This window comes from Pleurodeles waltl, chromosome 4_1, assembly GCF_031143425.1.
Source record: "Pleurodeles waltl isolate 20211129_DDA chromosome 4_1, aPleWal1.hap1.20221129, whole genome shotgun sequence".
NCBI lineage: Eukaryota > Metazoa > Chordata > Amphibia > Caudata > Salamandridae > Pleurodeles > Pleurodeles waltl.
The window spans coordinates 201,716,664-201,730,256 of record NC_090442.1 but is presented as its reverse complement, the minus strand read 5'-3'; the positions used below and the strand labels follow the sequence as shown (position 1 = coordinate 201,730,256).

General features: G+C 47.0%; 1 protein-coding gene across 5 annotated transcripts in view; it reads right to left on the bottom strand.

Moving 5' to 3' along the window:
* Positions 1-13,593, bottom strand: part of KDM5A (lysine demethylase 5A) — a 610,286-nt gene that overhangs the window by 40,988 nt on the left and 555,705 nt on the right. For all 5 annotated transcript variants that reach the window (XR_011202239.1, XM_069228130.1, XM_069228132.1 and 2 more), the window contains one exon: positions 12,165-12,385. Coding sequence is in view for 4 of the 5 variants with exons in the window: in XM_069228130.1 (XP_069084231.1) it covers positions 12,165-12,385 (221 nt within the window). In the remaining variant the exon portion in view is untranslated. The remainder of the gene's footprint in view (positions 1-12,164; positions 12,386-13,593) is intronic.

Here is a 13,593-nt window from a genome sequence, read left to right as displayed (position 1 = left end):
GGAGTTCTGCCCATTTTCTTAAGCATTATTATGCAGTGAAGGTAAGAAGAACAAGTTACTTACCTTCAGTAAGGAAAATGTTACTTACTTACAGTAGGCATCTGTTCGTGGCAAGTAGTGCTGTAGATTCACATGCTGTGCATACTCCTGCCATCTAGTGTTGGGTCTAGATGTGTGCAATTTTTGTTCTTTTTTTTTTAAAAAAGAAGTCTTTCGAGTCACAAGGTAGTGTGACTCCAAAAGCGCATGGTCATTGACTATTACTAGATTGTTTTTCCGCATGGCGGGTGAGGATGGAATGTGAAGGGAAGCAATGTAGAGAGTGATGTCCATGCAAAGAAAGATGAGAGATGCAACGGTCACAATCGTCCAGGGAGGAGGGTGGGCACTACATGCCATGAACAGATGCTTTCTGGGTAAGTAACATTTTCTGTTTGAGGCCAGTGGCTGTAGAAACACATACTGTGCACAGTTCGTAAAGCAGTCAACCCAGAAAGCAGTCGCTAGCCTGTGAAAGTTGCAGTAGATTGAAAAAGTATTTGGAGAACTGCCTGGCCAATTTTAGCTTGTTGGCGAGCTAGGACATCCACACATTATTATTTTTTTTAAAGTATGTGGTGTGGACCAGGTCGCTGTTTTACAGACATCAGCTGTAGGGATGTTCCCCAGGAAGGCCACTGAGGCTAAGTGGAGTGCGCTCTAGGAGGAATGAGCAATGTCCTTTTCGATTTCGCATAGCACGTCTGGATGCATTTACAATTCCATCTTGCTTGATTTGGATAGGGCCTTCCCTTTGTGGGGTTTGGAGAAAGTGACAAAGAGCTGCTGCATCTTTCTAAAGGATTTTGTTCTGTCAATGGAGAGTTCGTTTCACAACTGAGTTAAGTTGAAGAAAAAAAAAAACAGGAAGTTCAATGGATTGTGAGACCACCTTAGAGAGAAATATGGGACTATGTGGAGGGCAACCCTATCCTTGTGTAATTAGAATAAAGGTTCTTCAAAGGATAGTGCCTGAAGCTCCCTGACACGCCTAACTGAAGTGATGGCAACCAGAAATGCTACATTTCAAGAAAGAAACTGAAGGAGACAGCAGTGGAGGGGTTCGAACGGATGGCCCATGAGTCTTGCCAATATAATTTTGAGGTTCCATATTCACGCTGGTAGGACCTGAGGAGGAATGACTCTTTTGAGACCCTCCATTAAAGCTTTAATGACAAAGTCTGAAGAGGGAAATGTGTTGCCTGTTCTGAAGGTAGGCGGCTACGGCAGTGAGGTGTAGTCGTATATATGTGAAAGCTAAACCACAAGTTGTAAGTGAGGTAGGTAGCAGACAATAACTTGCACTTTGATTGCTAAAAGGTCAATGTGTTTTGAATGACAACAGTAGATTAATCTCTTCCACTTCACAGCAAAACAGGCATGAGTCGTAGGCCTGCCTCTTTAATAATGCTCATGCATTCGGATGTAAGATTAATGTACCCAAGTTCTAGAACTTCAGGAGCCAGATCACAAGTCTGAGAGATTTGGGGTCTGAGTGCCTAATTTCTCCATGGTTCTGGCTCTCAAGAAGAACCAGTTAGAGTTTGAGGAGGGTGGTAAACCATGGCTGGCGTGCCCAGGTAAGAACCACAAGGATGAGGCCGAGACATCTGCCGAAGCCTCCGAACCACAAACAGAAGTAGTGGGACAGGAGGAAAAGCGTAGGAATATATCTCTAACCCACTATTTCATAGTGCATTGCCCCAGGACTCTGGGTGTGGGAACCTGGAGGTGAAGCTTGGGCATTTGGCTTTCTCTGTGGTGGTGAAGAAGTTTATCGGTGGGAGCTCCCACCGTTGGAAGTACTGGAGGAGGACTTGCTGGTGGAGTTATAACTCGAGGACTAGTTACCGCTTCCTGCTGAGGTCAACAAAGTCGTTGTCATCTCAGCAGATAGATCTTGCATCAGAGAGCCCACCACCAAATCCCATGGGCTAGGTGAGAGAGCTCTGGAGATCTGGTGGCCCCTCGCCTTTGAAGATAATAAATGGCTGTCATGTTGTCTATCTTGATGAGGACTACTTTGCCAATCAAGTGGGGAAAAATGTTTTAATGCAAGGTATACTGCTATTAGTTCCAAGTACCTGATGTGGAGACCTGGTGCCAGTGTTCTCACTGACCTTAGACAGTCAGATCCTGTAAGTGCACACCCCATCCTGTCAGGGAGGCGTCCATTGTAATAGTACTCTGTGGAAGTAAGCCGAGAAAAGGCTGACGCTGTAACCTTTTGTTGGTGTACCACTACAACAGAGAGAGTCAAGTGCGGCGGCTGATGAACAATAACTGGTCCCAATGACCTTCCGCTTGGCACCACTAGTGCGCTAAGCACTACTACAACAGACGCATGTGTAACCTGGCATGGGGTACCTATGGCAATACAGAAGGCCATCATGCTGAGGAGGTGCATGGCTGTCATTTAATGAATCAATTTTAAATTGGTTCTCAAAGAATATTGTGAAGAACTAGTCTTAAAAATATCTAGCTCAGAGCTCCAAATCCTGTCAGCAGAAGCCGGATAAAAGAACTGAGGTAAATGCCACCTATGGAGCTTGATGGGACACTGAAGGTCTAGAGGCCTTTTCACAGAAGTAGAGTTGCAGTCTACAGAGCAATATTGCTCTGCCCTTCCCTTTCATTCACTTAAAAATAAAATAAAAAGTTGCTTTAAAATGCCACTTGTCTTTCTTTCTGAGACACTTCAGGACTAAGTATTTTCCAACCTTTAAAGTAAGTTAATGGAATTGTCACTATTGTATTTTTAGGCTGTTATAATATGAATTTATTTTCCATGTTAAACCTGGCCCTTCCAAAGCAGTGTGAATGTTACATAGTGCGACTTTGGGAAACATGCGCACGTATCACTGCACATGGGCATGATTATTTTCTTACGATTATTAATGGAGATCACTTGAAGGAGAACATTATTTTTTTATGTTAGAATCCTAATCCAGCTAATTACTTATCTGCTGCCTGAATCCACAATATCAACAACTCTATTTCAGAAAAAATTATGCAGCCATCTTTCTATACTGTGATTCTAGCCTCCAATCTGGAGAGATGAGAATGTAAATGTCCAATACTCATGTTTTTCTATTAGCCATGCCTTTAAGGTTAATATCATTCAGTATTACAGTGATGATTCTTGTGCATGCCACTTGCATCCCACCCAGACTCTTAGCAGGTATGTATTTACTGTTCTATTTAGCATCCTGCCTGCTGTCACTGAACTGTTGCTTTTTGATACAGGGAAGCCCCAGCAGGGAGAAGCCCAGGCTCGTCACCTCTGGGTGGAGTTTCCACTTGGGATCTTGCACAGATAGGTTACTCAAGACACATGCCTTAACATTCACAGCAATGACTAGACAAACTACCACTGGGAATATTCCGGTATAAGTCATTCTAGGACAGTTTACAGGAACCCACTGTGCCCTGTGTGTTAATTAGTGCACAGCAGCCGTGTTGCCCAAAAGAGCCTGTATTACATGGCCCAAGACGGAGGTGAGAAACGCCTTCATGGCTAGACAAATGGCCCTCAACTACAGCACAGTGACTTGCTTTTGTTGCTCTGATGGGAATCAAAGGTTTTGCGCTCCCATCTGCTCCAGATGAGCCCCCCCAACCCACGGAAGAGCACTCCATAACAATGGTGACCTGCAACTGGGAGGGCAGAAAATATGGCACACCCTGAGGTTGCAGAGACACATCTATCTCATCAAGGTCTGCAGAGAGTGAGCAGAACATCTTCATATGAGCGTAAAGGCTCCCCTAATACTGGAATCACTCCCAACAGAGGTCGTATTGGCACTGGGCCTGTGGGGAAAGGCAGTGAACCTTAAAGGGTGGGGAACCTTCAGAACTGCAATCAATATTAGAGTCTGAATCTTCCAGAAAATATCCCTAATGGAAGGACACTCTGAGACAAATTAAAAGCCTGCATGCTATCTCCAGGATAACTCCGATTTAAGGTCAGCCTCTGAGCTGGGATGCAGTGGCCCTTCTCTGATGGTTCACGGAGACGAAAATGAGTTACTTACCTGTAACTGCAGTTCTCCAGTACTGATATCTTTCATAGGTTCACATGCTTGAATCACTGCCTGTCGCCAAAGTTGGAGTCTCACGGTATGATAAAAAAGCAGTATGTATCATTACCAAAGGCCCTAATGGCAATGAATAGTCACTTTAATAGCTTATCTATGTCCTTTTTAAAGGCCAAACTTGAACTATGATCATTCAGGTGATAGCACCCTGTAGAATATTCCCAAGAGAGGCTGCATCCCGCCGATTTTCGTGCACATGTGGGAATAACATCACTTGTGCTATAAGGGAAGCCTATATATCTATATATATCTCAAGTTGAAATACTCCATACATGATGAGATAGTTATGCAGTATACAACAGCATTATATGGATCTATACCTAAATAACGATTAACAACTCTATGAAAAGAGGCTCACCTTATTGGAATAGATGACAACACCACCTGCCCTACAGCTGCATCACTGTGGTGAGCTGATTCCAGGCAGTAGTGCAACATTAATATGTGGGTGCTCTTCCACGCTGTATCATGGCAAATCTTTTCCAATGGGAAGCCGGTAAACACAGCAAACAGAGCAGCCGAAGTGGACACTGCCCTTGCTGAGTGTGCTCTTGCTTGGACTGTAAGTGGTTTGCCCCCCTATGAATGGTAAAACTGGAAAGTAGCAGAAACCTATCATGCAATAGTTGCTTTTGTGACTGAAGTACCTTGTTGTGATTGTCCATATGACTCTAAAAGGTGATCAGGCTTACATATTTGCTTAGTACGATGTAAACAGAATTTAAAAAGACTCTTCAGCTGGTGAAGCTGGATTTGGGAAAAACGTGCAAAGGCTGTTAGGTACATTGATATGAAATTGTGTTGGGGCCTTGGGAATGAACCTTGGATTTGTTCCGAAAAGCACTTGGGGCCAGGTGTATCAAAGGGTTTTTCACATACTATATCTATGGGAAAATGTGCTTGTACATATGGCCCATAATCCTCAGTGAAGGGTACAAAAGGTTCCTGGGTTGTGAACGTTCTGTATTTCATGGACTCTTCTAGCCGAGGTGAGAGCCAATAGTAATGCTACCTCCCATGTCAGGATCTTTCGGTCTGTTTTGTAAATGGGCTCTAATGATGGCTTCATAAACTGGGATTACAGAGAAGGAGATCAGACCGGAGGGAAAGCTCTGAATAATCTCTAAATAAATTGTTTGATTATTCTTGTGGAACAGAGGGAGAGAGAGAGTGTGATGAACCTTTGTATCGTGAGATTGCTGCGAGGTGGACCTTGACAGACGCATGCACTAATCCTGATCTAGCGAGTAATAGGAGATGAGGCAGAATCTCCTGAGGAGATGCTTTCAAGGGATGTAAATTAGATTGTTGACACCAGGAACAGAATCGCTTCCATTTCAATCTGTATGTTTTGTTTGTGGATTCAGCTTTTGCTTTGGATAGGATATCCCTTTAGTCGTGAGGAATGTCTAGGTCTTCGAACTGATTGAATTCAGGAGCCATGCACACAAGTGGAGAGAGGCTGGTTCCGGATGTAAGATCTGGCCCTGGTTCATTGTCAACAGTGTTTGCGTTACTGGGAGGTGAATGGGATTGCATTCCGACAACAGGAGGAGCCCCGTAAACCAGTGTTGCCGGGGCCATCTGGGAGCAATCAGGATGAGGCAACAGTGTTCCCTTCTCACTTTCCTGAGAACCTTCAGTAAGAGAGGGAAGGGGAAAAAGCATATGCACAAATCCCTGACCATCTGATCAAAAGGGCATCCCCCCACAACCCTGGGAGCAGATACCAACTGGCATAGAACTGGAATTTGATGTTCTTGTCTGTCACAAAGAAATTCAATGCTGGTTAGCCCCAACATGAGGATATCTTGTCCAGCTCTTTTTGATCCATTCCCACTTGTGGCAACTGTCTCTTGATCTGCTGAGTGTGTTTCCTAAGGTGTTGCATACTCCGGACACATACTCGGCTCTCAGGAATATTTTGTGATTTATGAGCCAATTCCACATATCCTGAGCCTCCTGGGAGAGCGCTAATGATTGTGTACCCCCTTTGTTTGTTGATGTAATAAATGCTAGTCATACTATCCCTACGAACTGTAGGAAAGTACCCTCTTTTTTGGCATAGTTACCCCCACTTTATGCCTGCTGTCAGTGTGTTTTGACTGTTTTCACTGGGATCCTGCTAACCAGGACCCCAGTGACTGTGCTCTCTCCCTCTAAAATTGGTTGTTCTTGACTTCGTACACCCCACAATTGGCATACTAGTGCACCCATGTAAGTACCTAGTATATGGTGCTTGGGTACCCAGGGCATTCGTACACCAGGGGTCTCCATTGGGTTGCAGCATATACTGTGCCACCCACAGGATCCCATGCAAACTGTGACTGCAGGCCTGCCATTGCAGCCTGTGTGAAATGGTACATGCACCCTTTCACCACCGAACCTGGTCACTGCACTTAGACACTATAAGTCACCCCTCTGGCAGGCCCTTCAGCCCAAGGGCAGGATGCATGTCCCTAAGTGTGAGGGTAACCCTGCATGAGCAGGGTGCCCCTAAAGACCCCAGATCATTTCCTGGACTCTGTAAGTGCAGGGAAGCCATCTTAAGGTATGTAGTGGACACTGGTCAACACGAGTGGTCCAATTACATAATGGCTTGTCAGAACCTAGGAATGTTTGTTATCAAACATGTTGGAACCAACTATACCAATTCCAGTGTTAGTTGCATGATACCATGTACGCTGGGGGTTCCTTAGAGGATCCCCTAGTTCTTCCTGTGCAGCCTTACGGGGTTCTAGCTGCCAGCCCACGCTGCTGCTGACCCCAGACACTGTTCTGCCCTCCTGCTGATGAGCCGTGCTCAGGGTGGAGAGGAAGAACAAAGCATTTCATGTAGGGGAGAGGTGTGACAACCTCCCCTCTGTGTATTAGGTGTCTAAGGGCTGGGGTGGTCTATGAGCACCACCAGCTGCTTTGAATGGCATATTTGGTGCCCTTCTTGCATAATCCTGTTTGCACCAGTTCAGGAACCCCTTGTTCCTGCTCTGGAGCGAAACTGCACAAAGGTCCCCTGTCCATCAACAACCCATGGGTGGTGCCCAGAGCTCCTCCAGGTGGCCACTTGATTCTGCCATCTTGGAAACAAGATGTGCAGAGGCTCCTGGGAGCATCTGGTTGGTAAGGACAGGTAACTGATGTCAGTTACCCCCTCTGATAGGTGGACACCCCAAAGAGTGACCAAGCCACCTGTTAGGGCTATTTAGGGACTCCCTTGCAAGTAGGTCCAGATTTGGCATGCAAGACTCCATCAGGACTCCTCTGCATCAACCTCTTTTGCTTCTGCCCACTGGAACCTCTGCTGGACTTCACAGGAACCAAACAAGCCTACAACTCCTGAGACAGCCTTGTTTGAGACAATGTTTTTCCAGCTCCTTCCAGTAATTGCAACATTTCCACAGCTGTGCATCCTCTGGAGTTGGCAAGACTTCAGCTGCACCAAAGAAGCACGAAGGAATCTCCCTTAGAGTGATTGAGTCACTCCCCTGCATCAACAGGTATCTTAGGCAACAACGCCTGGCTGCTGAGATCTGCTATCCACTGGAACTGCGTGGATACTTCAAAACAGGTGGTGGCTCTCAGTGGTCCTCTATGTCTTCTGTCCAACTTGGTAGATGAAGAGCCCTTGTCTCTCCTTGCAGGACAGGTTCCCTGTGCAGCGCAACCAAGGCTTGTTGATACCTGCTCCGAGGAATCTTCAGGCTCCAAGAAGCCCCGGCCCTCAGAACTTCATCCTTGGACAGTCTCCTCTGCTTCTCCAGAGATGTGGGACTCCTGTCCAGGTGTGCTGAATGAGCCTTTCTGCAAATTACCGTGCCTGCTGCCGCTGGGTTGCCTGTGGGGATTACAACTGCTTCTGCTGGCTCTCTCAACTGTTAAAGGTCAGCTCAGACTCCCCTCCAAGGATCGAGTTCCCTGGACCTTGCTGGTTCCCTTCAGCTCTGCCAATCCTCTCCTGCCAAGATTTGCACCTGCCAAGGCCCGTTGGTGGTCCTCCTGACCACTGGCCTGAGTGCGACCCTGCAACCAGCGTGGGACAGCTTCTGCATGACTTCATGGATTCCTCTGCAGCTCCTGGTCTCCACAGCTGGCCTTTAACTTCAACGTCGACCCGGATCTTCATCCACAGAAGGGTGGGTAGTGGCTCCTGCCCTACCTGGAGACTCCTGCGTGGCCTGGACTGTCCCTTTCTTTTGCAGGTCCTTTTCTTCCAGAATCCACCTTTGGATTCCACTGGACTGGTCCTGCTCTTGCAAAGTTCCTTTTCCAAATCCCCTTGTTAGCCTATGGGAAGACCAGGTAATTACCTCTGCTCCCCTGGTCATTGGGGGATCAACTAGATACTCACCTTCGGGGATCCAAAGTTCTCCACGTTCCCTTCTAACTATTCCACATCCTTGGGTGGGGGACCTCACTTTGCATTCCACTATTTTAGTATATGGTTTGGCCCCCCAATAGGGCACTAGCTATTTTCTGCTATTTCTTGCCAATGCTTGTTGTTTTTCTATGCTAATTCCTAATACTTATTGTGTAGATATAGTGTATACTTACCTCCAGTTGTCCAGTTGGGGGACTGCCTATTAGTAATCTAGTTCAGTGTTACTGTAATAAAGCACCTTTATTTATGGAACACTGTGTGGTTCATTTCATGTGAGGTAACTTACTGTGTGACTGCTATGGTTTTTCAAGTGCTTTACACTCCTCCTAGTTAAGTGTTGGCTGCTCATCACAGCTACCACTAGAGAGCCCTGGCATCGTAGACTTTCTATTACTAACTAATAGGGGTTGCCACACTCCAGGCCAGATTCCTTCAGGTACCCAGTGCACTAACAGTCAAAACCACATCAGAAACCAGCCAAAAAGTGTGGTTGTGAGGGGTCACTATGTCAAGAGAGGCACATTCCTACATGACCCCCTCCCTAACGAAAGAGGGTGAAACTAACCTTTCCCATGAGAGTCTTCATCTTCTACGTGGAAGAACCTGGAAGGGCCATCTGCACTGGCATGGTCAGTCCTAGGTCTGTGTTACACTGTAAAGTCCATTCCCTGTAGGGAGATGGACCACCTTAACAGTTTGGGGGTTTCACCTTTTGTAGGAAAGTTCCCTTGTTGGCATGGTTACCTCCCCCCACACTTTTTGCTAGATATTGATAACAACTTTGATCAATGGGGTGCTGGGATCCGCTAACCAGGCCCCAGCACCAGTGTCGTTTCCCAAAATCTGTATCTTTGTTTACACAACTGGCACACCCCTGGTACCCAGATAAGTCCCTTGCAAAAACCCAAGGAAGGTCCCCAAGAGCTGCAGCATGTATTATGCCACCCTGGGGGACCCCTCACCAAGCACATGCACCCTACGTTTGCAACTTGTGTGTGCTGGTGGGGAGAAAAAGGCAGAGTCGACATGGCAATCCTCTCAGGGTGCCATGCCCACAAACCACTGAATGTTGCATAGGTAAGTCACTCCTCTAGCAGGCCTTCCAGCCCTAAGGCAGGGTGCACTATACCACAGGTGAGAGCATAGCTGCATGAGCAATATGTCCCTACAGTGTCTAAGTCCATTCTTAGACATTGCAAGTGCAATGTAGCCATAATGAGCATATGGTCTGGGAGTCTGTCATAGCGAACTCCACAGCTCCATAATGGCTTCACTGAATACTGGGAAGTTTGATATCAAAAGACTCCGCACAATAAATCCACACTGATGACATAGTTGGATTTATTGAACAATGCACCCAGAGGGCATCTAAGGGATGCCCCCTGAATTTTACCAAACCCTCTAGTGCAGGGCTGACTGGTCTGTGCCAGCCTGCTACTAAGAGACAAGTTTCTGGCCGCATGGGGTGAGAGCCTTTGTGCTCTCTGTGGCCAGAAACAAAGCCTGCACTGGATGGAGGTGCTTCACACTTCCCCCTCTGCAGGAACTGTAACACCTGGCGGCGAGCCTCAAAGGCTCAGGCCTCGAGTTACAGTGCCCCAGGGTACCCCAGCTAGTGGAGTTGGCTGCCCCCCCAGACAAAGCCCCACTTTTGTCAGCAAGTCTGGCAAGAAAATTAGGGAAGGCAGGAAAGGGCGACGACCACCCGAGACAGGACCACCCCTAAGGGGTCCAGAACTGAGGTGACCCCCTCCCTGCAGAATCCTCCATCTAAGTTTGGAGGACAGGGACCAATAGGGTTAGGTTTGTGTCCCCTCCCCAAAGGGAGTGGGCACAGGGAGGGTGTAACCACCCTCAGGGACAGAAGCCATTGGCTACTGCCCTCTGACCCCTGTAATGCCCGTAAATCGTGTACTTAAGGGCTTCCCTGAGCCCAGCTCACCAGATTCCTTGCGACCTGTCAAGAAGAAGAAGGACTGCATAGCTGAAACCCCCAGCAGAAACTAAAGAAGACGACAACTGATTTGGCCTCAGCCCAACCGGCCTGTCTCTTGCTTCGAAGAACCTGCACAAGTACAGCGACGCATCCAGTGGGACCAGCCACCTCTGCCAAGCTCCAGAGGACTGCCCTGCACCCAAAAGGACCAATAACTCCTGTGGACAGCGGCCCTGTCCAAGAAGAAATAACTAAGGCCTCCAACTTCACTCTGAATGTGTGAGTCCTGACTACTCTGCACCCAACGCCCACGGCCCTTGTCTAGGTGACCCAACCAGCCAGAGAGGATCCCCAGGCGATTCTGAGCAAGTGCCCACCATGGTTGACCTCCCCACCCCTCCACAACAACGCCTGCAGAGGGGATCCCGAGGACCCCCCTGACTGCAAAAGCTCCGGATGAAGATAGCCGATGCCTAAAGACACACTGCACCCGCAGCTCCCATGCCTTGGAGAAACCGACCCCCAGTGCAGCAACATTCAGCAGGTCGCCCTCTTCCCTGTCCAGCCTGTGGTTTGCCCGAGACGACCTCCTGGACCTTGCCTGCAGCCTCTGAGTGACCCCTGGGCTCCGCTCATAATCACTGATGACCCCACACCTTGTTTGCACCCTGCACCCAGCCGCCCCAGTGCCGCTGAGGGTGTAGGTTTGGTGCCTACTTGTGCCCCCTCAGTGCTCTTCTGAACCCCCCAGGTCTGCCCTCCAAAGACGCAGGTAATTACTTGCCTGCATATCTGAAACCGAGTGTCCCCAGTCTCCACAGGAGCCCATGTTAATTTTGTCTACACTTTGACCTCTGCACCCAGCTTGCCCCCGTGTTGCTGGTGGTGGGTGTTTGGGATTAACTTGATCCCCAACCAGTGGACTTCCTAATCCCTGGAGACTGGAACTGTAAGTGTTGTAGTTACTTGCAAATCGATCTAACTTTTCTTTCCCCCAGGAGCGGTTTCTGAAAATTGCAGTGTCAACTTTTAAAACAGATTATTGCCAATATTTAAAAAATTGTATAACTTATTGATTTCAAACAAAGTGCTATTGATATATATGTGAAATACAGAACTATTGAAATACTTTCTTGCAACTTGAATCTTGTGGTTCTAAAAATAAATTAAGAAAATATATTTTTGCTATATAAAAACCATTGGCCTGGAGTTGTCATTGAGTGTGTGCTTCTTCTATTGTTTGTGTGTGTACAACAAATGCTTTGCACTACCCTCTGATAAGCCTAACTGCTCGACCACACTACCACAAAAGGGAGCATTAATATTATCTACTTTAGCCTCTGTTAAGCCTCTGGGAAACCCATGGACTCTGCACACTATCTCATTTTGATGTAGTATATGCAGAGCCATCTTCCTACAGTGCATTACAGAAATGTTAAAATAAAAGAAAAACAAATACATTGGCAAATGCATGTAGTGGCAACAAGCAGGAATAACGAACATGCTGGCCGTTTTACAAACGTAACACGTTTTTTTTTTTTTATTTCGACGTGGCTTACCTTGGGTACGTTGACTTTGGAGACATTAACTAATGTTTTACACTTTTTATAATAAATATGGTCCTCCTGGGCTTCAATTTTGACAGCACCATAAGAAAAGATGACAATATATCATAAACGTTTTGTATACAGCATTTGTTGAAATAACTCCATACCTCTGCAACATGTAGGAATCGGTCTTCTGAGGGTGGATGTGTAGCCTGTAAAATGCGCCAGATGTGCTGTGTCTCATCCAGAGACACTTCTAAAAGATCTCCAACCATCATAAGCTCTTCCAATTGAGCTTTGGCTCCAGGAGAAAGCTCCAGAACAGGGGGTTCCAAACTGCGAGGTACCAGTGGGGTCTTTCTTGGCTGTTTCCTGGGGGTTGCTGTAACTTTTGGACATAAGTAGAAAGTTAAAAAAATAAAGGTAAGTTATACTATGGACGAGATATAAAAAAATAAAGCAAACTTTATAAAGACGATATTTAATACAACAAAAATATTATAAAAAAAGAAAATGGTTACTTTTGGTTTACAACAGTTTTTTAGCTTATAGGTTTTGTGATTTTGACATTCTGTGCACAATGCTGCAATCAAATGTGGTCGTCTAATATCTTCTGAATTGGCAAAACAGCAAAGATAGCACTGACCATAAACATGGAAAGAATTACTCACTATGGAGAAATTGGTTCACGTCATCAGGAGGGATTATCTGTCCCAATGCTCCTTGCACCCAGAGGAGACACCAGCAACCACTCGTACCTCAAGGGGGAGGAAAGTAAACCCCCAGGCGCATGAAGCACTGCACTATTCTCTGCAGTCCGGGAGTCTGCTTCATGCCATGAGGAGGGACTACCTGTCCCAGCATTCCTTGCGCCCGGAAGTGCCACCAGCAACCACTCACATCTGAAGGGAGAGGACAGGAAACCCTCAGGCGCATAGTTTGCTGCACCATTCCCTGCAGTGGGCCCGTCCACGCCTTTTCGAGCCAGACCAGGCCCATTCTTGTTCATGTGGAGCCTCACTGATGCCCATTGGATAATTGCACAATGAGTAAGCACAAAGCTGTTGGACTCCCCGACCCTCCAGGTGAGAAGTTTGGCGTTTCAGCCAATTCTGTCTAGGGTAAGTCCTTCATCCTCTCCTATTTGCCCTCACCATTGGGGGCACACTTACTGAGGGAATCATCATTGTGGAGGATGACTTAGCTAAACAGACTACTTACTGGCAGTTGTTTGAACCCTATTCAGTCCGTAACCCCTCCCTCCATTAATGGTACCCCAGCCGTTGCGGCAGACAGTATGAAGAGGGGCCAGGACCCCATGCCTCCCCTAAGCATTGAAGGCATCATTCAGACAAATGTGCTTGTCCAACACAGGGCCGCAAGTTTCCCAGTCGGCTAGGAGCAGTTTCTTATAGAACCAGCTCCCCCAGTCGCCAAGAGGACAAAAAGGATAAGGTGGATTCCAGGCAGAAACTCCCCACCTCCTCTTACTCTCTGGATGCAGTGCCTCCAATCACCCCCTTGGATTGTGAAAGTAGTCTATTTTCGAAAGTCTTTTGGAGCCCACTGTCACTTGCCTGGACCACATTGAGAAAA